At 46.8% G+C, this 25,421-nt stretch overlaps 1 protein-coding gene and 1 long non-coding RNA gene across 2 annotated transcripts in view; one reads left to right on the forward strand and one right to left on the reverse strand.

The window, feature by feature from the left end:
• Nucleotides 1-25,421, reverse strand: part of LOC132001771 (uncharacterized) — a 30,829-nt gene that overhangs the window by 3,717 nt on the left and 1,691 nt on the right. The window lies entirely within an intron of this gene.
• On the forward strand, nucleotides 1,376-17,679 carry ELOA (elongin A). The gene is made up of 11 exons (XM_059376620.1): nucleotides 1,376-1,528; nucleotides 6,664-6,720; nucleotides 7,550-7,656; nucleotides 9,058-10,246; nucleotides 10,606-10,720; nucleotides 11,454-11,609; nucleotides 11,716-11,813; nucleotides 12,733-12,913; nucleotides 13,234-13,345; nucleotides 14,008-14,186; nucleotides 15,104-17,679. Exons 1-11 carry the CDS (start codon nucleotides 1,376-1,378, stop codon nucleotides 15,163-15,165), a joined length of 2,409 nt encoding a protein of 802 aa, XP_059232603.1. The 3' UTR covers nucleotides 15,166-17,679.

Raw genomic sequence — 25,421 nt, forward strand, 5'->3', positions numbered from 1 at the left:
TTGTATGGACTTTTTATCCAGTATTGATTATATCATCTCTATTGTGCTGTGCAGCAGATTTAATACTGAACAGGTTGGTCACTGCACTTGAGAAACAGAAGAATCAGTTGATTCTGAAAGGGGTCAGTTGCAGAGGGAGGGATGCCAGGCTGAGGGGTGGGAGCACAGCTGGGAGGGCTTCTCGGCATAGTGAGTGAATGAAAGCTCATTTGAAGAAACTATATATGTATATATAGAGAGAGAGTGCCTACTATATATATATATATATATATATATTTTTTTTTTTTTTTTCCCTCCTTTGCCCATAACTGGGATCTGGAAGAATCTCTGGGCTTTTTCCCTCATTGGGCTAGAGATGAGAGGTCAGGCTAAGTACATTGCCAAGTTGCTGCTGGAGATTGGATTAGGATCTAATCTGATCTAATTAATCCAGATGTAATCAATGCTGACATTTTTAGTTTTCAACTGTTTCCTTGTTCTTTTACTAGTAATTATAGTATTATTTAGTGCTTCTAGGATGATGTCTTGGGCTGGTGTGATTCGGGCCCAAGGAAACAGTCATTCATCCGTTCACTCAAGATGTTTTTATTTGGCACCTATGTACCGACACTATTCTGGGGGAAAGTGAGACACATAGACACAGGCGGTCACTATTATCTCACGCAGCTAGGCTGTTTGACTTTTGACAAATTCCTTTCTCCTTCTGGCCCTCAATATCAGAGATAGGCCAATTCAGAGATGGGCCCTCACAGTGGACCTAAACCATTTAGATTCAAATTCCAAGTTCATCTCTTTCCCGTTGGGTGACCACATACAGGTTAACTGGGGCTCCCGAGCCTGTTTCCTCATCTGTAAAACGGGGACAACAGAACTCATCTCACCCTGCGCTCAGGGTGAAATAAGACAGCCCAGCCACTGGCGCTCCGTGCGCTCCGCCCGGATGGTCGCTGCGGTTCCCCTCGGCCCGCTCCCTGCGGGCGGGCGGACCCCAGACCCGCTGACAGGTGGGGGGCAGGGCGTGGCGAGGGCAGGACTGATAGAGCCAGTGTCCCGCGCGGGGGCCGCATTCGGTCTTGACCGCGGCGAGGTCCGCTCGGCGTGAGCTCCGAGCGCCGAGGACCGAAGCTCGGCGGTCCGGCAGCGGCTAGCGCGGAGCCGGCGCGCCCGCACCACGCGTCCCAGCTCCTCGCGAGCGGCCGCGGAGAACCCGGTCCCCCACCCTCGGACACCCGCCTCCCCCGGCCCCGGGGGCGGGGCCTGCAGCCGGTCGCCCCCTCCCTCTCCCGCTCCCGGCGCCCCCCGCCCCGCCCCGCCCCGCCCCGCCCCGCCGCCGCCGAGGCCCGGAAGGGGCCAGTCGCTTCCGTCTCCGCCGGGGATGCACGGAGGGCGGAGCTGCGGCCCGAGGACGCGACGCGAGCCCAGTTCCGGCGAGGAGGCCGCGCCAGTGACAGCGATGGCGGCGGAGTCGGCGCTCCAAGTTGTGGAGAAGCTGCAGGCGCGCCTGGCCGCGAACCCGGACCCGAAGAAGGTGAGAGAGTGTGCAGCGCGGAGCGGGCCGGGCGTTGGCCGCGGCGCGGCCCCCTAACGGTCGCGGGCCCGGGCGCGGCCCCTTCCCGACTGGCCGGGGCCGCGGGGGCTCGGACCCGGAGCCAGGCCCCGCCGGGCTGCGGCCTGGGTCGGCAAGTTCGCGGCCATGGGCCGCTGCCCGCGCGGGGCCGGGGGGCGGGGGGCTCCCGGCGGGCCCGGGATGGGGGCGCCCGCGGGCTCCCGGCGGCTGCGGCGCGCCCCGTGCGGACGCGGCGGGCCTCCCGGGCCCCCGGAGCCGCTCCCTCGGCGTCCCGGGCCAGCTGCTTCCCGCGGGCGAGCCCGCTGGAGCTGGTCCTCGCCCTGCGAGACGCGCCTGCTGGCTTGGTGTCTTCGGATGTTCGTCCGAGGAGAGGGAGCGGGTTCTGCTGTGCTCCGGTGGAGTCTAGGCTCGGAGTGCGGTCCTGCGTCTCGGAGAGACGTTTTTAGGGCTTTCCGACTTGATCGCGGAACGTGGACCTTTTCGCTTTCTCAGTAGATCCCTTTCAGAACAAAACAGAATAAACCTCACGTCCCCTAGCTGTACGTACACCTTAAAACTTGGGTTGCAGTCGGAACAACCAAAACAAAAAAGGTTAGAAGTTGCAGTTCGACTTCCTTTCGGCCTTGATAGAAAGGTAAGAGCTACCTTTTCTCGTTGCTGCGAGTGATGGGCAACCATTTTTAATTGTACTCCAATTTTTTTTTTTTTAAACTGTTTTTGTTAAGTTGAACGCTTTCCTCTTCCTTCCCGACTTTGTTTTATCCAGCTTCTCGGTGTCTGAATGTTAAGAATTTTTTCTTTTACCGAAATACACTGGTGAAAACACTTAGGTGTTAGACATTCTCTGGGAGCACTCTGGCTCAGTGTGCACTTGGGAGAGAGTTGGATCTCTGAGCCCCAGCGTGCCTTCTGAAGAGGAAGTAATGGAGGGAGCCAGACGAGGTGAAGCGGCGGTGAGATTTGAGTTCTCATCCATTTACCAGACATGGACGTTTTTTTGCTCCATCTGTTTAAACAGCTCACTCACCTCTTCCTAGAACCCAAGTCAGAGGGGGAAGGCCAGGCTTATAGGAAGTGCTCCGTTGATATTAATCACCAATCTTTGCAGGGTTTTTGTTTGTTTGTTTGTTTCCTGAAGGGCTCCTTTCTCTCTTCACCTTGTTCCCAGCCTGTCATAGATGAGGTTTTCCCACTCCACTTCTAAAGGCTGTGCAAAGCATCTCACCATCAGGCCACTTTTTAACTCTTCTCGTGGATAACTAGAGCCACTTCTTCAGGAAGCCATTTTAGTTTTAAATCTGAAAACTTAAATGCTTCATTCTTTGTTATATATTTCATTGCAGCTCCAGTACCTAGTAGCCAGACACATTTACAAGTTTCTTTTTACAATAACCCTTTGTGGAATCTAATAAATGGTTATTACTTTTTTTCTAAAAGATTTTATTTATCAGAGAGAAAGTGAGAGAGAGAGAGAGAGCCTGCACAAGCAGGGGGAACAGCAGGCAGAGCAAGCAGAGGAAAAAGCAGGCTCCCTGGAGAGTGAGGAGCCCAATTCAGGACTTGATCCCAGGCCCCTAGGATCATGACCTAAGCTGAAGGCATTCGCTTAAATGACTGAGCCACCCAGCATCCCAGTGGTCATTATTTTTGAGCACTGGTTGGTTTTCCTTAACACTGTAGGTTTGTGACTGATTTTTAAAACCTTAAAGCAGTATTATGTTCTACTCCCTCCCCTACCAGTCTGGTCTTTAATACTATAAGTTAAAAAAAAAAAAAAAAAAAAAAGGATCAGGTAGTATCTATAGTCATTTTCCCATTACAGTTTAAATTTTGAAGTAGTCTTTCTAGTAATTGATGTGCATGAGATTTCAAATTAGGAAAAGGTTCGTTGGGATTTCATCCTACTTGAATTATTAGTGATCATTATGACTGCTTGGGCTTTCACTTGCCAGCGAGCAAATCCTCCTAAACTTCTGGTTTTGCACTATAAAGATGAGAAAATGTTGGGAGATTGTTTTTGCAAAGAGCACAGTAGTTGACATTCAGAAGTGAGCTAACTGCAGAGGGAAAACTGCAAGCTGGCACACCGGCTTTCTTCTCAGCCTTGTTTTAACCCAACAAGCTCCCACAGGTTGTTCTTGAAATTGCAAGATGATTATATGGCAGTAATGAATTTGCAACTAACTCGTGATTTCAAACCATTATTAGCCAAAGGGTTGATTCCAGACCTATGTTCGTGGATTTCCTTGATTTAAGTGTCAGCATTTAACTGTGGCTTTGTTTTTAGCTCGAAGTCCATCAATGATCTGGACTTACTTGGGGAAAAGGTATCAGACCAGGGTCACTTGGCTCCTACTCTTTAATTGGAAACCAGTTTTTATGGGTGGTAGAGTTACTTGCCCTGTGTTATATTTTGAATGTGAAAACTAGGAGGAACACAGTTTGATAGCAAGTGGAGAACAAGGGGTCAACATTAGGAACATCTTTTGCTCTTTGGGTTGAAGGAGTGCAAAGGACACGTGAGATTCCTGAGCATGTACCATCCATGCCAATGTTTGGCGTTTCTCAATGAGCTGTTAGCAGTTCTTGCAAACTCTGCAAGAGTTTGGTCCCTTGGTTTGATAACAGCAAGTTCCCACCTACCTGAAGATGCGCACAGTGCTTTTACCTTGTTATTGCTTTGTACTTTCTTGAACCTCTTTGAAAATAGAGAGGCTCTGAAGCCCTTTTTCTCTTATGTTGTGCTAAGTCACTTTGAAATCTCTAGGGTTTTAGTTTTGTCTGCTTTCAAGTCCCCCTCACTAACTCAAAGCAAAGTAGAAAGGCAGCATTTATGTTACCAATTAGTGTTGGGCTTTGAGATGAACACTTCCTCCATGACTTTTGGCCCCTCCTTAAATGCTGGCTTTGTAGAGGTCCTGGGACAGAGTCCCATGGTGACCTCCTTTACTCTGTGGACTCTAAACCATCCAGCAGTGTAATACTGAGGAAGAGCTCCTCTGCTTTGTTTCCAGGCACATGAGCTCCTGTTCTATTTTCTTTTCCTATTTTCTAAGGATAGTGTTGTGCTGGATGTTTCTCCCGTCTTTGTAGTTCATGCTGTTGTGGACACACCTGACTTACTAACTCATTCGTCAAGTTACCAAACCTTACTGGGCTTTTTCAATATCTGAAATGGGGAGAAAAATATTCACTTTCTCGAATTGGCTAATGAGGATGACATAAGGTAACGCATGTAAGTCACAGACAGACAGTAGTCACAAATAGTTCACAGACACAGTAGGTAGTCTATAAATGCCTTCCAGGGAATGGCATTAGCGGAATCAGCCATTTTTAACCTTTACAGTGATCCTAAATTTTCCTCTAAGAAAAGGAATTGGCATTCATTTTTGCACCCATAGCTTGAGTGACAAGAAACACATACATTTTATCCTGAGTTGGTTGGTGGTGGTGATCAGATTTGAAGTGGAGGATAATTTTCATTCAGCTATGAAGGTGAAACTCCCTGGATATATTACTTGGCTTCTCATTTGTTCCCAGCCAAACGAGATTATCACTTGTGATCCAATTGCTCTGCCTAGAGATGAAGTTCAGTAATTATTGAAGTAGAATGACCAGAAAAACATATTTGCTACTCCACCTAATAGCAATATGGCATACTAATTATAGCCCAGGCTGCACATGGAAAAAGAACAGATCTTGTTATCTAGTGCTTTAAATGTGAAAGTAGTCACAGTTAATCTGTTTTGAACTATTTGTACTTTGCACCATTCCTTGAATGGTAAGTATGTTTCTACACATGTAAACATTTCCTGAAAAGAGGCATAGTCAGTCAGGACTTTGGGTAGGAATGGAGTAAGTAGGAATTAGCTGGGGACTGTCTGGGTGATGATCAAGGGTAGACATTTGAAGAGCTCACAGTTGATGAACGAAATGATTAATAATCATGTATTTAAAAAAAAAAAAAAAAAACTTTCGTGAACTTTTCTAGTGTTCCAGGCACTATGGCCAAGGACTGCACGTGGTTTGTCTCTGAATCCTCACAGTTTGTAAAGTTGTAAAGAGACAGGATCATTTCCTATTTTGCAGATGAAGTGACTGAGGTTCAAGCTGGTTAATGATTTGCACAAAATCACCAGCAGGGAGATGACAGGACCAAACTGAAGCCTGTCTCTGACTCCGGAACTCTGTTTCAACAGCTCTGCACTCCTGATTTTGACCTAGTTTTACGACTCTAGAAAGGAAATGTGGCCAATCCCAGATCACTTTTCTAATCTACCCAGACATTTTGTGTTCACAATTTGTACCAGCAAACCTCTGATTCCGCCAACTTGAAATTGGTCTTGAAATTTCCACTTGTATCAAAAAAATAAAAACAAAAACAAACCCCAATTCTGTTAAACTGTGACTCTTCCTGGAAACGGGACACCCTTTTCCTAGAGAAACCTCTTCTCCTTTTCACTTTCCTCTGTGGTGGGTCCACAGGTGATTTCCCTAAATTAACATGTTTCTCAGAAATTCTGTCTCATCTGGAGCAATGATAGTTGTTGATGACTTTTATTAGAGTTGGTAGCTTTGGGTCTCTAAGTCCTACCTCCCCTCACCCCTCACCCTCCATACCCTCCCAGATGTTACATAGTAGTTGAAAGCGGGGAATCTAAAGCCACAGACCTGAGGACCTCTGGCCCTTCTTGCATCCTGGGGCAAATAACTTAACTTCTCTGAGCCTGTTTTCATGCTTGTAAAATAGAGATAATAATCATACTTATTACTGTACAACACACAGAACCCAGTAAGCACTTAACCATCGTATTATTTGTTCCAGTGAATGATTATGAGGTTATAGAAATTAACATTTATTTTGGGCGCCTGGGTGGCTCAGTGGGTTAAGCCGCTGCCTTCGGCTCAGGTCATGATCTCAGGATCCTGGGATCGAGTCCCGCATCGGGATCTCTGCTAAGCAGGGAGCCTGCTTCCCTCTCTCTCTCTCTGCCTGCCTTTCTGTCTACTGTGAACTCTGTCAAATAAATAAATAAAATCTTTAAAAAAAAAAAAGAAAAGAAAAGAAATTAACATTTATTTTATTCTCTCTGCAGCTCTTGAAATATTTGAAGAAACTCTCCACCTTGCCTATTACAGTAGACATTCTTGCGGTAAGAAGTGTTAGATATTATATAACTATATTCCATCCCCCTCCCACTGGAGAGATTGTACAATAAGTTTAAAAGCATGGGCTTTGAAAGCGAAAGAAACCAGACACAAGGCCACGTATTGTATGGTTCTATTTAGGTGAAATGTCCAGAATAGGCAGATCCATAGACGGATTTTAAGGGGTGGGGGAAGTGGGGAGAAAAAGCATTTCTTTTTAGGGTTATGGAAATGTTCTGGAACTAGTAGTCATCGTTGTGCAATATTGTGTCTTGGAAACCAATAAACTATATACTTTAAAAAGGTTAAAGTGAGCTTTGCGCAGTGACATTACAGCCAATGAGGTTTATCTACGGTGTGATTACTGCTAATTGAAAATAAAATGGTTAAAATGATGAATTTTATCTTAAATTTTTAAAAAAAATTTAGCTTGGCATCAACTAGTCCTAGATTCAGATCCAAGTTCTATGACTTTAGGCTGTTCTTCCATGTCAAACAGACCAGATTCCTGCCTCACAGAGTTACTGTGAGGACTCATGAGATTTGTATGCAGAAGCTCTCCGATCAGTGCCTGACACTTGCTGGAATCACTCTTGTTATTTATTGTTATAGTTGTAGAAGTGTTTTAGTATACTGTTTTCCACTTCTGAGGTTGGTGTGCTTTGCTACTGTGTGTCATTAGAGGTTTGAGGCGTAAACACAAAGTAATTTTGTACTAAGACTTGCAAGGTATGTTTTAGGAAGGAGTTTCTCCAAGCAAGGGCCCTTATTTCCTTAGAAAGTTGTTGAGTGAAGTTCTACAACCCTGTAACAATTCTTTTGTCAAATCTGCAGGAGACCGGAGTTGGGAAAACCGTAAATAGCTTGCGAAAACACGAGCATGTTGGAAGTTTCGCCAGGGATCTGGTGGCCCAGTGGAAGAAACTGGTTCCTGTGGAACGGTGAGAACAGTATTCTGTAGATTTGTTCAACTTCATGATTAAATCTGGTACTTGGAGTGTTTATAGACCCTTCTTATTTAAAATATTTATTTTGGGGGTGTCTGGTGGCTCAGTCCGTTAAGTGTCTGACTCTTGGTTTCGGCTCAGGTCATGCTCTCAGGGTCCTGGGATTGAGCCCCATGTCTTTCCAGCTCTGTGTTCAGCACGAGTCTGCTGGAGATTATCTCCCTCTCCTCCCTCTGCTCCACCCCTGCTCATGCTCTCTCACTCTCTCTAAAACAAATAAAATCTTTAAAAACAAATAAATAAAATATTTATTTTGCCTTGATTATAAAAGTAATCAGTGATCATTACAGGATTTTAAAAAATACAAAAAAATAGAAATTAGAATAAAAATTTCTTACAGTTCTGCCATCCAAACATAAGCATTATTAACGTTTTGATATGTTTCTTTCTACCTTCTTTTTATTTATTTTTAATTAAATTTATTTTTTTAAGATTTTTATTTATTTGAGAGAGCAGAGAGCTGGATTTGGGGCTTGATCTAGAACCCCAGGGATCATGACCTGAGCTGAAGGGAGGCGCTAAATCTACTGAGCCACTCAGGCCCCCTACCCTCTTTGTAAAAGACATTTTTATATAGTTGTGAACGAACTATATAAACAACCACTCCTTTTTTTAGGTAACAAGTTAAATATGTCCCCATGTTGAAATTCTCTTTTTCCAATTTTTTAAAAGATTCTATTTATTTGAGAGAGCATGAGCAGGGGCAGAGGGACAAGCAGACTTCTTGCTGAGCAGAGAGCCCCATAGAGAGCTTGATCCCAGGACCCTGGAATCATGGTCTCAGCCCAAGGCAGACATTTAACTAACTGAGCCACCCAGGCTCCTCTGTGTTGAAAATTTTTTAAACATTTTTCATGTCCTCAAGATATTTGATCTTGGGGCACCTGGGTGGCTCAGTTGTTGAGCATCTGCCTTAGGCTCAAGTCGTGGTCCCAGGGTCCTGGGATCAAGCTCCGCATCGGGCTCCCTGCTCATCGGGAAGCCTGCTTCCCCCTCTCCCACTCCCACTGCTTGTGTTCCCTTTCTCACTGTGTCTGTCTCTGTCAAATAAATAAAATGTTAAGGGAAAAAAAAAAGATATTCGATCCTTTTGTCCTGCAGTTAAATGCATCATTTTCTGTTTTTTTAATTATTTGAATTTTCCCAGTCTCAAACCTTAGTTGAGTATCTTTAAGCAGGATCCATTCATCCTCTTCCCAAGACCTTGTTTCTAACTCTGCATCCTTTTCATCTCTTTTTGTGAGTTCAGGTTCTGTGACTTTGTCCTCTGAACAAGGATTACACTGAGATTTATATCTGCTCTGTTTACTTTTTTTTTTTTTTTTTTAATTGTAGAAACACTGAGCCTGATGAACAGGACTTTGAGAAGAGCCATTCCCGAAAGCGCCCCAGGGAAGCAGTTCAGAAGGAGGAGGAGATAGAGGGAGACGACCAGGAAAACTGGAAAGCCTCCAGTAGCCAATCCTATAGCCCTGATCACAGGCAGAAAAAACACAGAAAACTCTCAGAACCCGAGAGAACTCACAAAGTGTCCCACGTTCCAGAGAGGAGAGATGAGAGAAAGAGGTGCCACAGAGTGTCACCGGTTTATTCTTCAGACCACGAATCTTCTGATTATGGCCATGTTCAGTCCCCTCCATCGTCTGCCAGTCCCCATCAGATGACCGTGGACCATTACAGATCCTTGGAGGAGGACCATGAGCCCTTTGTTCCACACCAGAAACCTGGGAAAGGCCATAGTAATGCCTTTCAGGACAGACTGGGGATTAGTCAGGACCGACACGTGGGGGATTCCCACGGGAAAGGGGCCGTGAGTCAGAACAAGGAGCACAGATCTTCTAAGGAAAAACATCCAGTGGATGCTAGGGGAGATGGAAAGTTCTCTTTGAGCAAAGAGAAATCACACAAGGCCGTCTCCAGAGAGGAAAACCGAAGGCCACTCTCCGGGGATAGCACAAAGGAGAAGCCGCCCTCCGGCGGAGGCAAGAAAGAGAAGGAGAAGGAGGGCAGCTCCAAGAAGAAGTTTTTCCCAGCCTTGGAAGCTGCCTCAGACAACCACCTGAAAAACAAGCCAAAGCACAGAGATGCAGAGAAAACCAAAATGGACAAAAACAAGCAGAGTCTCGACAGCTTAGACATAGGAAAGGGGGCGGGAGACCCGCTGCCCAAGACGAAAGACCGGATTTCTAACAACCTAAAGACTTCAGAAGGGAAAGTAAAGTCTTCTCATTCAGACAGAAAGTCTGTGGGCTCCCTCGCCAAGGTCGAGGAGGCAGAGATGGAGGATGAATTTGAGCAGCCTACTATGTCTTTTGAGTCATACCTCAGCTATGACCAGCCCCGGAAGAAAAAGAAAAAGATTGTGAAAACTTCAGCCACCACTCCTGGAGAAAAAGGACTAAAAAAAAATGATTCAAAAAGCACGAATAAAAACTTGGACTCAGTTCAGAAATTACCTAAAGTGAATGAAAACAAGTCAGAGAAACTTCAGCCAGCTGGAGCCAATTCAGCCAAGCTGAAAAAGGTAAGCCCTTCCGCCACTTGGGGACGTCCCAGCTGGAGCATCTGGCCCTGTAGAGCTCCCAGGACCTATCCCGCCTCTGTTCAGCTTGGCTGGCTTTTACGCGGCTTGTTGAATTTCAGTTTCCAGGCCTCTCTGGCAGGGCAGCTAGCCGCCAAGGTGCGTATTTCCTGCATTTGTTCCATCATGTTGGGCCTGTCTCTCCACTTCTGCCTTCCGTGGTATCAGACCTAGTGGGCAGCCCCTCTCCAGCCTGGGTCTGCTTGTGAAGTCTGCCTCGTCTGCACGGCTGGGAATGGGCTGTAAGGCAGAGAGCTGTGCTCTTAAATAGGGGCTGTCCACTCATGGTCTTGTCTTTGCAGGTCCCCATGGACGCCTTGCCAGTGTTGCCAGACCTCCCATTACCCATGATACAGGCCAATTACCGGCCACTTCCTACCCTGGAACTGATGTCCTCCTTCCCGCCAAAGCGAAAAGGTTAATCTTCTGCATCCTTCTTTAACCGGAAAAAGATTTTAACAATTTATTCACGATATCCTAAGATTTTGGTGCACTTAATAGCCTCCCCGGCTCTGGAGTTTGATGGCTTGGGTTTAAATCCCAGCTCTGGCTTCTACAGGTTCTATGAACTGGGGTAATAATTTCCTTAGACTTCAGTTTCATGTGCTAGGAGTGGGCACGGTAATGGTATCTGCCTCACAAGTCTCTTCAGTGGGTTAAAAGTGATGATGCTGGTAAAGCTCTTAACTTGGGTTTTCCCACATTTGGTAAATCTTTGCTGCACTGTTACCAGCTGCCCTTTATTCTATTACATTCTGTATGAGCTTTTTATCTTAAAAAAAAAAAAAAGTTCTGAGCACAAGAATTAGAAGCCACCTAAGTGTGCCTCAGCAAGAGACAATCACTATAGCTCATCCACACAGTGGCCTCCTCTACAGCTGTGGTAAGTGTGGACAGACTTGGTCTGATAAAGGAAGATTTCTAGAATACGGTAAATGAAAGAACAAGGACAGTGGGTGTTATTGGTGAAAATGGAATAAAATGCACATTTGTTTATTTTTTCACTGACTTGGAGGAATACACAAAACTGGTAGCATTGGTTGCCTTTGAGAAAGGGCACTGGGAAGCCGTGGAAGGGCGAGAGAGAGAGCTCTCCCTGCAGAGCTCAGTGCCCTTTGTAACGTGCAGTCCTGTCTTCCTTGCCCTGTAGCGCTGTCTTCACCCCAGGAAGAGGAGGAAGCTGGATTCACTGGACGAAGAATGAATTCTAAGATGCAGGTGTATTCTGGCTCCAAATGTGCCTATCTCCCCAAAATGATGACCTTGCACCAGCAATGCATCCGGGTACTTAAGAACAACATCGATTGTAAGTCACCTGCTTTTGTCCTGCTCTTAAATACATTGTGGCACTGGGACCTCACCACTGGGTTGCTTGGCCAATATTCAACACTTTGATCTTTGATTCTCTGCAGCAATCTTTGAAGTGGGTGGTGTCCCGTATTCTGTTCTTGAACCTGTTTTGGAGAGGTGTACGCCTGATCAGCTATACCGCATAGAGGAGTACAACCATGTGAGTATCCTGTTTGGGACAGGGAAGGCCATTTTCTGGCCCGTGTCTCCAGAACTAGCCTCGCCTCCGAGTCTGCAGTGGGTGAAGGGCAGGCAGCAGTGGTGGTTTCACTGTTCTGGGCAGGCTGGTTTGCCTGCAGGCAACATGCATATTTTTAGCACCTGCTCCTGGCATCCAATCAAGATGGGCTTCAAAAGGAGCAGAGAAACACTGCCCACCCTTCCCTTGCTCAGTCACAGAGGGCAGGGGAGAATTTGGGCAGCACAGCCTTGGGAGCCAGGGCAAGGACAGAGCTTTGTGAACCAGGGACAGGCGTCTGGTGAATATAAAAGCACAGGGACACCTGGTGCCTCAGTTGGTTGAGCAGCCGACTCTTAATTGCAGCGCACATTATGATCTCAGGGATGTGAGCTCGAGCCCCATGTCGGGCTCTGTGCTACACATGGAGCCTGCTTGAGATTCTCTATCTGCCTCTGTCCCCTTCCCTCCCAACTTTAAAAAAAAAAGAAGAAAGAAAACACAGATTTGCTAGGAGTCTCCTAGAGACATCCCGGTGTGACCAAATGTCTTTCTTACTGTGCTGGGACACAGTCATTTGGTTGCTTTAGGGGGCTGTCTCCAGTTCTAGGGCTCATTTTGGATGTGTCATCATCTCAGTCCTCCCTGTCATGGTTTCCTAAAGGAATTGTCTTCTCTCACCCCACAGCCCCCAAAAGCAGCCAGTATAGCACCTCACATTTAACAGTTCTTAAATACGGTGATTTTTTTTTTTTTCTAGAACCATGGTTTATTTTAATACAACACTACTACTGTGAAGACCAAAAAACCATGAGGAAGGTGGTCACCCCGAAGTGATTAAGATGGAAAAGGGCTGTGTCAGAGTGCTTGCATATAAATGATGCCCTGGTTCTGATTTTAGGTATTAATTGAAGAAACAGATCAATTATGGAAAGTTCATTGTCACCGAGACTTTAAGGAAGAAAGGCCTGAAGAGTATGAGTCATGGCGGGAGATGTACCTGCGGCTTCAGGATGCCCGGGAGCAGCGGCTGCGAGTGCTGACCAAGAATATCAGATCTGCACATGCCAATAAGCCCAAAGGTGATGGGCGAGGGGACCCCAGCAGGGCGGGGCAGGCTGGTGAAACATGGAGCCCTGGGCTCCTGTTGACCGCGGGGCCTTAGCAGGCCGGGCTGAGGTAGCCTCCAGGTCCTAAATCTGTCTTGCTCGTGCAGAAATGGGGCAGGGATAAGCTGTATTTTCTGCCACCACACATACTATCTAGAGGGATTTTCAGGGTTAATAATCCCCTGGCTTTGGGGGCACCTGAAGAGCCTTTATCTCTTAATAGCATAGATCAGTAAAACCACAGCAGCATCTCCACTCAAAAAGGAGGTACTGATGTCCCTATTTCTCATCAGGCCGACAAGCAAAGATGGCCTTTGTCAACTCTGTGGCCAAACCACCTCGTGATGTTCGACGGAGACAGGAGAAGTTTGGAACCGGAGGAGCAGCTGTGCCTGAGAAAATTAGGTAAGCTCTTGGCAGCTTTCGAGTTTCTGTGTGCTCGGGGGGAAAAGAGCCCAGGACCTTGTCATTCGGCCCTACAAGGCAGTCCAGGGGCAGGAAGTGATTCATTTTTGGGGTGAGAGCATGGCCTTGCGGAGTGGATTTTGGAGGCCGACCTTGGCCAGCTCAGCCCTTGACACTGCCCGCCGTCCCCACCTTCCCCCCAACCTCGGCCCACCCCAGGCCTGTGACTGCAGTGTTGGCCAGTAATTATTCCTGCTGCTCAGCGGGTTACGATGAAATGGAGATCAGGACACGGCTTCTGGGAGACACGCCCTTGGGCTTTCCCTTTCTCCATTTAAACAAACCACGTTCCTGGGGCTCCTGGTTGGCTCAGTCATTGGAGCATACGACCCCTGATCTCGGGGTCATGGACTTGGTAGAGATTACTTGAAAACAAAAGTAACAAGAGTAGAGCATGCTGCTGCGAGACTGCATGAGCTCAGTCGCACTAGCACTTTCAGATGGATGCCGCCCTCTCTGTGCCACCATCAGAAGCTGGGGCACGCGGGTTGGCTGCACAAAGCCAGCGGATGGGGTCTTCCTCAGACAGGCCAGCCCCAGGCTGCTGGTGCGGAGGGCAGATTTCTCACACTTGGGCCTAACCTGCTGGCGCTGTGTTGCAGGATCAAGCCGGCCCCGTACCCCTCGGGGAACAGCCATGCCCCATCGGCCAGCAGCAGCGGCAGCAACTTCAGTACCAGCCCGGAGGAGCCGGCCTACGACGGCCCAAGCACCAGCGGGGCCCACTTGGCTCCCGTGCTCAGCACTGTTTCCTACGATCCTAGGAAGCCGACTGTGAAGAGTAAGTAACTCGGGCTTCATGCTCAGGGATCTCAGAACCACTGTTTGAGGCTTTTGGGGTCCAGGCCGCTGCATCCTGCTCTGTGTGCTCAACAGGGTGAGGCTCTGCCCGCAGCTTCTCTAAATGGTGGTGCCTCCTTCCCCTGCTCTGTGCCTGATGCACGAGTAGCTTCCCGATAGCGATCTTAGTGAATATTCATTTTGGCACTCTGCCTTTTTTTTTTTAAACCAGAACATAAGTCTGTTCACCAGGCAATAACGTGGGGTTTATAACCACTACTGTTAACTGCTGAACGACCCTCTCTCTGGAGGGTGTATGACCTATAACCCCCAGCTTCCAAATATTTATTTTTTATATCTAGTTGCATGTATTTTGTGTTTTATTAAGTGTGTTATTACCATAGACTATGTCCAGTACTCTAAGGGGGTTTCCTCCCCTAAAAGCAGGCTTGTGTATTCACACCAGCGTCCCGGGGCGGGTAGAGGTCCTGGCGTGAGCTTTGGCTGTGCTCAGGTGAATCACTTAGGAGGGCATGCCAGCGTCCTTAGGTGGGCTCTACCTTGAGCTCCTCTCGGACCTGTTGTTGCCCTGGGTGGAGGCGACTGAGAGGGCTGCCTTTTGCTGGTTTGGGTGTTGGTGAGGCAGAGTGAAATTATGTCTGAGAACGGCCGTGAGAGTCAGGAGGCAGTGAATCCCAGTTCTGCCGCCTACTGCACAAGCCAGGGCTTGCTGAAGTGGTCGCAGGTAGAGCTGGGGATGGTTTCGGGTCCAGTGGGTGCTCTGGAAGCCGAGCTCTGTGCTGCTCTTCTGCTGTGCTGGGAGAGGAGAACCTCGTACCCCTTGTCCGCTGGTGCAGAGCCGGGAGCGGCAGGGCTTGGCCTTGACAGTGTGTGTCTAAACTATTTCTCTTCTCACAGAAATTGCCCCAATGATGGCCAAGACGATTAAAGCTTTCAAGAACAGGTTCTCTCGACGATAAACTGAGGACTCGCCTGGGAGACGAAACTGGCGGGGAGGAGTACCAGGACAGTGGGGGTTGGGAATGGAACTTCCACAGGAGACCAGGGTCCTTTGCTTGGAGGCACCATTTGGTCTCAGAACCCGGCCCGACCCGCAGGTGTTGCCCCTGTGCGCGCCGCAGCCACTGCCTCCTGGCCTGGAGAACACTTCAGAATTCTGAAGAAGATGTGAAGCCTCAGTCTTACTGAGGATTTTAAGGTCAATTATACTTTTGTTGTTAATTAGCTTCTTTGTAAACTATAAGACATAGTTTTAATTAATAAATATTGCCCCCAGATTGTATTTATATTACCCCAGTATTTTTTTTTCTTTTTTCTTTTTTTTTTTTAGGTCCTCTACCATACACTTAGCCTTTTATTTTCAGAGTCCTTTATTATTAGATTAAAAACCTAGTGAAAGCCATTCCCCTGTCCCAGATCAGCCTCCCTACGTGGACTCTGGTCCAGAGGGAGGGCTGGGCGTCCTCAGAGCCTGTGTAGTGCCTGCTGCACAGAGGGCCAAGAGTGGGTCCTGGGCTGCCTGTCCTGGAGGGGCGCCTCCATATAGAGACCGGAAGTGTTCAAGGCAGACCCCTCACCTCTGAGGCCCTTCTCAGTGTTGCTTTGAGTTCCTATGCAGGTGCATCTCTTTCTTCTTCATTAAATAGTATTTATTAAAGGAGGTTATTTGTAAAGGTCTAGAGTCTTTGCCCTATCCTTTTTGCCAGTTCCCACTTTTTAGAGGCTCACTAGAGGACACAGAGCCTTGGGGGATCGATTTGCACAGAACCCCAACATTTTTACGATTTACAATTTCTGATTCAAAACTTTAGGTCCTCCCCTGTTTTTCCTTCTCCCCCCAGCAGGGGAAGCACACATGGCAGGGCTTTCTGTGCCCCTACCCCCCATTCAACTAAGTCTAAGAAGCCAGCACTTTAATCTCCTGTTCCCTGTGAACTGCTAGCAGAAGTGAGTGGTTTTAAAAGTTGTAATGCTGTGTTCAAAATTGGTTTTGTTTTGCCTTTCTTTAAAAGATAAGATCATGTGATTGAAAGAGCACAAGAATTCGCTATGTTTTGCAGAGAACTTTGCAGATGAAGCGCTCTCTACTTTTTAAGTGTTTAAGCCAGAATTTGAGGCGGGGGAACAGCCAGTTTAGGGAAAGTATCTGAGCTATAGTATCAGGACGGGGGAGAACCGCAAGGACACCAAGGTTTGGGAAGGGAGGCTCACTTGCAAGCTGACACAGGAGCAAGATCAGCCCTTAGGAGGGCAGCATCAGTGCCCTTCTCGGCTGGGGATGAGCACCAGTCTCGTAGGAACCCACTTGGTTGTGACCCAGGGGGATAGATGTGCTATATACACTTGAGGTGCCTGTCCTTAAGATGCCTAAGCGGTAGGCGGAGGGCATGGTTCACAGGATGGCCTCAGGAGCTCGGCAGTGAGTCCCTTTGACCAGCTCCCTCACAGCCCAGAACAGGGAGTCCACTGCTTTTAACCGTCCCGCAGACCTCAGGCTGGTTGAAGATTCCAGAGCGAGCAGAGACGCTGTGCGGCCAAAGCTGCAGTGTCGGGTGTGCGTGGTGCACAGGCTGCCTGTCCCAGCAGGACACGAGTAGTGCCGTGTTTTCATCTGCTGTGTTTCTGAATTGGGTAAAATACTCTCTCTCCTGCTTGTCTGTCTTACCATTCACCCCCAGCCCTGGCCCGCTCCGCAAAACTGGTATCAGGAAGCCTCTTCCCTAAAGCCAAGTGAACATCTGAGCCGGGGCCAGACAGCTGTGGCCTGGAATAGCTCCCTGCGGGTGTCCACCAGCTCGAATTTGTCTCTTAGCTGTGTGTTCAAGTCTTTGTCATTGAAACCAGTTTTTCCTACTGCAGATTCAGTTGTGCAGGATCTCATCTCCTTTATTAGGAGTTTTTAGGCAGGGAGGGAAGGAAGGACACATTTGTTCGTGCCACCATCGCCGCCCATTTTTAGCACATACAGGTTTTTTGATCTGCCCTGCTCGCTTAGAGCCAGATCTTTCCCTCCTCCCCCTCCGAGCGTGTCTGCATCAGGGATGTGACTTGGTGAGAAGAGTAAGGAGGGCAGAGGAAAAGCCGAATTTCTGAGCAACCTTCTCACCTGGTTATTGAAGTGGCTGCAGAGCAGACACACAGGACGATGTTGAACCTTTGGTCTCATTTGTGAAAACGTGTGCAATTGTTTTCCTGTGCTACACTACATACAGATCACCAAATGACAAATTAACCCTTTGTGATCCTTGGTGTAATGAGCAGTTTCTTTGGGGCTTTCTCTTTCTGGGAAGTGGGAGGGAAATGAGCAAGGTATCATCCTGCTCTTCATTTGTATTTTGGTCCCAAAATGTAAATACAATTTTCTATGTTACTTTTTTGTGGTAACTACCAAGATGAATATTTTAATTAGATAAGTTATATGAAAAGGAAGGAAAACTCCATGTCTAAATAAAAAACAAAAACAAAAAACCCCATACTGTGTTTTTTTTCCTTTCTCCCTTACTGTGTCTGCGAATAGCAGTTGGTCACCAAGAGTCGGGTTCCTGAGTTGTGTGGCAGAGAGCTTAATCCCTGGACGGGGCTATGTAAAGGATGTTGGATTTCTGTAGCGAAGTGGGACTGGGGATGGGAGTTCTGGAGTCGGGGAGGAGAACCCTTGAGCAAAGGGAGGAACCTCAGATGACAAGTACCTCCTGAGACTGAGACATTAACCCTGTATTACAAGCAGAAGCTGGGGCTCGGGGGAGATCATGCAGCCCACCTGCAGCAAAGGAAAAGGCGAGAAACCCAGGTTTCTGGCTGCAGAGTGGGTACCACTCCACCTGTCAGTGCCTCGGGCCTGTGAAGGACCCAGGGGAGTCTCCTCTGTCTTCAGGGACTTCCCAATGAGAGCATAATGACAACCGATGCAGAAAGGTCACGTCAGCAAGAACTTCAGGCCCTGCCCATTGGCCCTGGCTAGCAGGACCCTCAGCCTCTGGCTAGTGGAGCCCAGGGCTTGGTGCAGCCTCTGCATACATTGCATCGTATCTTTTTTTCTTTTAAGAGTGAGATCACTAGCCTGGGAGGGGTGGTAGGCGAGAGGGAGGATCTTAAGCAGACTCCATGCTGAGCAGGGAGCCCAACATGGGGCACCATCTCACCACCTTGGGATCAGGATTTGAGCCATAACCAAGAGTAGACGCTCAACTGGCGCCCCTGTGTTGGATTGGATCTTCCATCAAACCGACATCATCTCCCAGAAGCACATTTTTATTATCCTTCTCTCCTCAAGAGGGCATTCTTGGTGTATGGCCTTAACTTTCCCCAACCTTTGCTGGATCGATTGCTCACTGTAAGAAGTTACCATGCATTTGAAGTAAATTACGGAATGTGGTATCTGATGGATGATTTTCCTGGAGTTTGTAAGTTAGCACCTGTTCTTTACTCATTAATTCAACATTTGCTGAGCCAGAACCTGGATGAGACTTGGAGATACAGAGAAGCACACCTGTCCAGCAGGCAGTTAGGTAAGAGTAACCACCCAACACGTGGCAGATACCCTCAAACTCCCCTACATTGTCTCAGTGATCATAGTGATCTTTCCAGGTAGGTGGTCAGGGCCCCATTTTTAAAACAAAAAAACAAGAACGCATGCAAGCTCACAGTCGGTGAGCAAGGTGCTGTGTACTGGCCGGACTCCCAAGCACAGGTGGTCAGTCACATTTAACCATCTATACAATCACACACACCCGCATTAGGCCAAACCCCAATGCCAAAAAACCCCCTAATTGTTGCGAACAGTGATTTCTTCTCTCTGCTGCACGTAACTAATGCCAAGAACAACCCTCTGGCTGGCACATCACCTTGACAGATGCCCCCTTCACAGACACTCTCCCCTCGGGTTCCACATCCACTCAGGTCTCTTGATTCTTTGCTCAAATGGTGAAATGGGCAGTCTGTCTTCACACGCCCCCAGACTTCTCTTTCTGTGATGCCTACTGTCTCAACCCCTTTCAGAATCCTCTGTGGAAAGGGCAAGCCACTGAAAATTTTATATAGCTACACCCGTGTTTCTCAAGTATAGAATTTCTGGAGTTGGGGCCCTAACGTGCACACTGAAAAAGATGAAAAATTTAAAAAACCCAAGCAATTCTTAAAATGTACATTAAAAAGTTTGAGAACTGCTCTGGCTCGTTGGCTGCAGATAGTTTATAAGCTCTTTCCAGCTGACCCATGGGTCAGAGCTGGGAAGTTTGCACATTCCATGACACAGCCCACACTTTACCCCCGTCCTGTGTCACTGAATCAGACAGACAGGGTCCCTGCATTCCTGGAGCTTCCATCTAGCAGAGGAGACAGTAATCAGATTACTGCACCAATCATTGTTTAAGATACAGATTTCTTTTGGGCCCCACCGCAGAAATCTGTTCACATAGATCAGAGGTTGGATCTGGAAGTAAGTACTTTTCAAGTACTTCCCCAGTAATGAACAGCCTGGTTTGGAAATGTCTAGCATAGTGGAAAAACTATGCATCAGCTTTGAAGAGAGGTCCAGGTTCGAATCCCAACTCCGCCATCCTTTAGCTTTGTGACACCTCTTGGACTTTGTTTCCTTGCCTGTAAAATGGGCATAATGACACCTCACGGGAATTCATGTAAGGATTCAATGGGAGAAAGGGAACTCAATATTATTTTTTAAATTATTATTATTTTTTAATAAGAACTGGTTTTTTTGTTTGTTTGTTTTTGAAGATTTTATTTATTTATTTGACAGAGACACAGTGAGAGAGGGAACACAAGCAGTGGGAGTGGGAGAGGGAGAAGCAGGCTTCCTGCCAAGCAGGGAGCCCAATGTGGGGCTTGATCCCAGGACCCTGGGATCACAACCCTAGCTGAAGGAGGCTGCTTAATGACTGAGCAACCCAGGTGCCCCTCAATATTATTTTTAAATGTTCTTCCTTCATTCTCTAGAAACGCGGAATGAAAGGAAAAGCTTTATTTCCTATTGATAGAAATTGAAGCTTTAGGGTCACAAGCTGAGCACTAACTTTGAGGTCAGCAAGTCCTTCCTGATAACTGAAACCCTAGTCTGTGCTGCCCCAGAGAGGGTTATTCGACTTTTCTATTTTTGGATTTCTATCTGTTCTTTCAGATCCCTTAAACTATAGCCCCGAACAACCACAGGAACAGCAGAGACTCTTCCTAATTCCTTCTTATCTCAGGAATCACAAACTCATATGCCAGGAGTTTGGTATAAGATAATAGTGGGGGTGGACAGAAACAGGAAGTGAAAGCTATTTACCTAGATCCCCCATTGTCTCAAAGTAGAAGGAAGGCAGGGCCCAGTGCTGTCACATCTTTAGAATTTTTTTTAAAAAGACAGAAATAGGGCGCCTGGGTGGCTCAGTGGGTTAAGCCGCTGCCTTCGGCTCGGGTCATGATCTCAGGGTCCTGGGATCGAGTCCCGCGTTGGGCTCTCTGCTCGGCAGGGAGCCTGCTTCCTCCCCTCTCTCTCTCTGTCTGCCTCTCTGCCTACTTGTGATCTCTCTCTGTAAAATAAATAAATAAAAATCTTTAAAAAGAAAAAAAGACAGAAATATAGAATTCTTTTTTTTTTTTTTTAAGATTTTATTTATTGGGGCGCCTGTGTGGCTCAGTCATTAAGTGTCTGCCTTCTGAGGTCATGATGCCAGTTTCCTGGGATCAAGCCATATCAGGCTCCCTGCTTGGTGGGAAGCCTGGTTCTCCCTCTCCCACTCCCTCTGCTTGTGTTCCCTTCTCACTCACTCTCCCTTTCTATCAAATAAAAACAATTAAAATTTTAAAAATAATAAAGATTTTATTTACTTGTATGAGACAGAGTGTTTAAGCAGGGGGAGGGGCAGAGGAAGAAGCAGGCTCCCCACTGAGCAGAGAGCCCAACTAGGGGCTCTATCCCAGGACCCTGGGCTGGTGACCTAAGCCGAAGGCAGATTCTAAAGAGACTGGGCCACCCAAGTGCCCCCGGAAATCTAGACTTCTTTGTAAAATTTCCCAGTTCTTAAAGTCCTGGGCCACAAATATATGAAACAGATCAGGAAACCTATATAAAGTGGATAATTCTCTGGGTGTGTGTGTGTGTAAACTTGCCAAAATTGGCTTCTAATGAGATGTCAAGTCGAAACAGAGCCATTACAGAAGAAACAGGGAAAGTAATTGTAGAGCCTCCCAGGTGGATGGTTTCATAGAGAAATTCTTCCCACCTTAAAGTCAGATAATACCAAGGCCACTTAAACTATTCCAAGCCAAACCAAAGGAAGGAAAATGCTATTGAAGTTAGTATAACACCAACATGGAAACTGGATGAAAACTGAACAACAAAAAAATTACAGACCAATCTTATTTAGGAATATTGATGTGACTATCCTAAGTATTAGCAGAATCTAACAGCATATTAAAATAAATAGGGGCCCCTGGGTGGTTCATTCAGTTAAGCGTCTAACTCTTAGCTTCAGCACAGGTCGTGATCGCATGGATCTAGCCCATGTCGGGCTCTGCACTCAGCGTGGACTCTGCTTTGGATTCTCCCTTTCCCTCATGCTCATTCTCTCTCTCTCAAATAAATAAATAAAAACTTCAAAATAAATAAACAAATAAAAGAAAGAAATCATGCCGAAATGGGGTCTGCTTCAGACTGGCAGGATACTCAGACTGTTAGGCAAGGCTGGAGGTCATTCCCAACTTTTGCCCCTAATAAGACACTTGGCAAAAAAACGTTAAATATCCCACAGCACCAGGACAGCCTCCCAAAGCAAAATGTTATCAGCCCCCAAATGTCCATAGTACTGAGGATGGGGAACCCTGGACTTGGTCATGTTGTAGTAACAACTCCCAAATTTCGGTGGCTCCAAATGACAGGGTCTATTTCTCACATTAGGTGTCCTTTGTGGGTCTGATGGGGCTCTGCTTTATCCTTTCTCAGGGACCCAGGCAAAGGAGGGCACTACCTGTGCTGCTACGTTTTTCAGGACACGTGAAGAATACTGCACAGGCCGCTAAGCTACGTCCAGAAGTGACAGCCATCATTTCCACCATGTTTCACTGACTGTGCCGAAATTCAAGGAGATAAGGAAGTACAACCCCTCCATGTGCCTGGACACAGAGAACTGGAAATATTCGCTAGCAGCATCAAAGACTCCCAAAGCAATTACAACAGCCCTGGACCCCCAGGTAATCTACAAAGCCACCCAGCTTCAAATCCCACACTTCCTAGCTGTGTGTCCTCAAGCAAGTCCCTTGACCTCTCTGTGTCTCTGTATCTTCCTCCAAAAATGAGGAAAATACATCAGCCCTGCAGAACTATTATACAACGATGTAATGAGTTAAAACATATAAAGTGCCAAAGACAGTGCCTGGCACATAGAAAGCGCTCAGGACATGTTAGCCAGCATGTTGATGATGAATAAGGTGATGTACCCCACACGGAATGGGTATCTAGTAAAGGACTGTTGTTATGACTGAAGCTTTGAGGGAAATGAATGTCCAAAGTAACCCCACTGGTTAAGTACAGCCTGGTGATTAAAAGCCTGAGCTCTGGGGTCTCACCTTGGCACTCAGAAATACTCAGTAATGGTAATTACTATTTGGAGAAGGTTCAGTGTGGTTAAGAGTACAGACAGCCTGAGTTTAAGTCCTGGTTCCAATATTCATCAGCTGTGTGACCTTGGGCAAGTCGCTAAGCCTCTCTGAGCTCCAGTTTTATCATCTATAAAATGAGGATCATAATAGGACACCTGCAATTATGAAGTTTAAAACACAATATAAGTAAAGCCCTAGGGACCTTGCGGCCAAGTGTTTGGCATATTATCAGTGCCATGTGGTTATTAGAGATTATTTTACCACATTCTCAGATTGCCACACAGAGGCAACCAAAAGAAAGACGGTTCTCTCCTTCCAGCCTAATTAAGATGGGTGAGAAGGTACAAATTTAGCAGTCCTTGAACCACAGAAATATTCCCAATGAACCAGAGAATGAGAGAAAGAAAAAAATTGGAAACTTTTCCTACCTACGCCACAGAGTCCTAGAAGTTAGTGAGAATTTCCATCTGTTCTCAGTCACCCCTGCAGCACAGGAATTCAAGAGAAGGGACAGGTAGAGTAAGCCCAGTAAGCAGAGGCAAAAGGGCGTTATTCCCAAATCAGAGCTAAATTACTCTGCAACTGCTGGTTTCCGCCCAAAGCCAGCCCTTTGAAGCAATTGCAGTTTTCCCACTCAACCAGACGGAGGCGCTAAGCCAAAGTCTTGTTCATAGCAACTGTGAGTTACTTTTTAACTTTTTTCCTACTGAGTTCCATTTTCCAAGCATGATCTCACATTACCCTGATAGTAAAACCCTACAGAATTTATTATTATTATTTATTATTATTATTGCCATTTTAGGTATGACAAATCTGAGGAGAGTAACTAAGCAACTTGCCCAGTAGGCCATACCTAATATTTGCAGGACTGGGGTAAAAGTACACACCTTGGAGGCATACTTAAAAAGCTATAAATGGGGGCATCTGGGTGGCTCAGTGGGTTAAGCCTCTGCCTTCGACTCAGGTCATGATCTCAGGGTCCTGGGATGGAGCCCCGCATTGGGCTCTCTGCTCAGCAGGGAGCCTGCTTCCCCCTCTCTCCCTGCCTGCCTCTCAGCCTACTTGTGATCTCTCTCTCGATCTCTCTCTCTCTCTGTCAAATTAAAAAAAAAAATCTTAAAAAAAGTTATAAATGAGGGGCGCCTGGGTGGCTCAGTCAATTAAGCGTCTGCCTTCAGCTCAGGTCATGATCCCAGGGCGCTCCCTCCTCAGTAAGGAGTCTGCTTCTCCCTCTCCTTCTACCCCTTCCCCTACTGGTGTTCTCAGTCTCTCTCTCAAATAAATAAAATCTTTTTAAAAAGTTACAAATGGATTTCATGAGCTGTTAAATGAAATACAGTCTATTGGGCTACCTTGAAAAATAAACCTTCACAATGACCTGGAAGGCCACATTCAAATTTCTTGGCTTCTCAGAGCTCTGCTCTAGAGGGTGGTGGAAGGAAGAAAAGCAGGACGATAGCCCCATGCCCCCTTTTCTCCATGCCCCTAACTGCATTCCTCTGCAAGGGGCCTTGTGCACAAGTGTGCGGCTGTCCTAACCTGTATGCTCACTTTCTGTTCTAAGATTCTAAAACTGAAAGGGTCCATCGGGTCTCCAGCACAGTGACTCACAGAAGAGCCACAACAAAGCACAACATCATCACATTTCAGAGGACCAGGGACCAAGAGAAAAGCTTAAAAGCTTCCAGAAAGGGAGCAGGGGGGACACCCATGCAAAGAATCAGGAATCAGAATGGCAGTGTACTTCTCAAAGCTAGAAGAAAACAGCAATATCTTCAAATTTCGAGATGAATTTTATCTTCACTTAAATTACGAATTAAGTATAAGAGAAAACGAAAGACATTGTCAATGGTCACTTTGCATGGATGGTAGTGTCGTGGCCAGCCTTTAATGAGTTCTATCTCCTGCTATTTGTACTCTGACACAGGTTCTTCACACTTTGAATATGGCTGACCTGTGGAACCATGTGATATCTGGGAATTGACAATACGTGATTTCTAAGCTAGCACATAAAACACGTGGTTTCTTCCTTTCTATCTCTGCTTTGGTGAACGCCAGCTATTAAGGACACTCAAGCAGTCCTAGGGAGAGGTGTGTATGACAAACAAAGTGAAGCCTCCAGTCAACAGCCTGAACCAACTTGCCAGCCATGTGAGTGTGCCATCTTGGAAGTGGATCCTCCAGCCCCAGTTAAGCCTTGAAAGACTGTAGGCTTGTGAGAGAACTGGGCCAGAACCACCCACCTAAACCATTCCCAAATTCCTGGCTCAGAGAGACTGAGATAAATACTAACTTGTTTTGCTGTTATGTGTTGGAGTAATGGGTTACATAACAGAAGATAATTAATACAGACATATTGGGGAGGAGGGGAAAGGAGCCACAGGATTTTGTAGTTCTCTCAGTCAAAAGGTGTAGTCAATACCTCCACCCTTAAGTTTGGATTGGGCCATGAAACTTGTTTCGGCTGATGGCACATTAGCAAAAATTACAGGAGAAGAGGGTTAAAAAGTGCACATGCAATTGGGTCTTCCATCTCTCGTTGCTAGAACTCTGTAACTGCCACCACGTGACTAAGCTCAGGTGGCCTGCTAGAGGCGTATAGCCCCGCTGCCTCAGT

The sequence above is a fragment of the Mustela nigripes genome, chromosome 14 (genome assembly GCF_022355385.1).
Source record: "Mustela nigripes isolate SB6536 chromosome 14, MUSNIG.SB6536, whole genome shotgun sequence".
Taxonomy (NCBI): Eukaryota; Metazoa; Chordata; class Mammalia; order Carnivora; family Mustelidae; genus Mustela; species Mustela nigripes.

Excerpts from the sequence above, each read along its gene's own strand:
- ELOA (XM_059376620.1), top strand. The coding sequence starts at position 1,376 with ATGCACGGAGGGCGGAGCTGCGGCCCGAGGACGCGACGCGAGCCCAGT. Across the intron at positions 10,721-11,453 it reads CTTCCCGCCAAAGCGAAAAG|CGCTGTCTTCACCCCAGGAA; the intron begins GTTAATCTTCTG and ends CTTGCCCTGTAG. Across the intron at positions 12,914-13,233 it reads ACATGCCAATAAGCCCAAAG|GCCGACAAGCAAAGATGGCC; the intron begins GTGATGGGCGAG and ends ATTTCTCATCAG.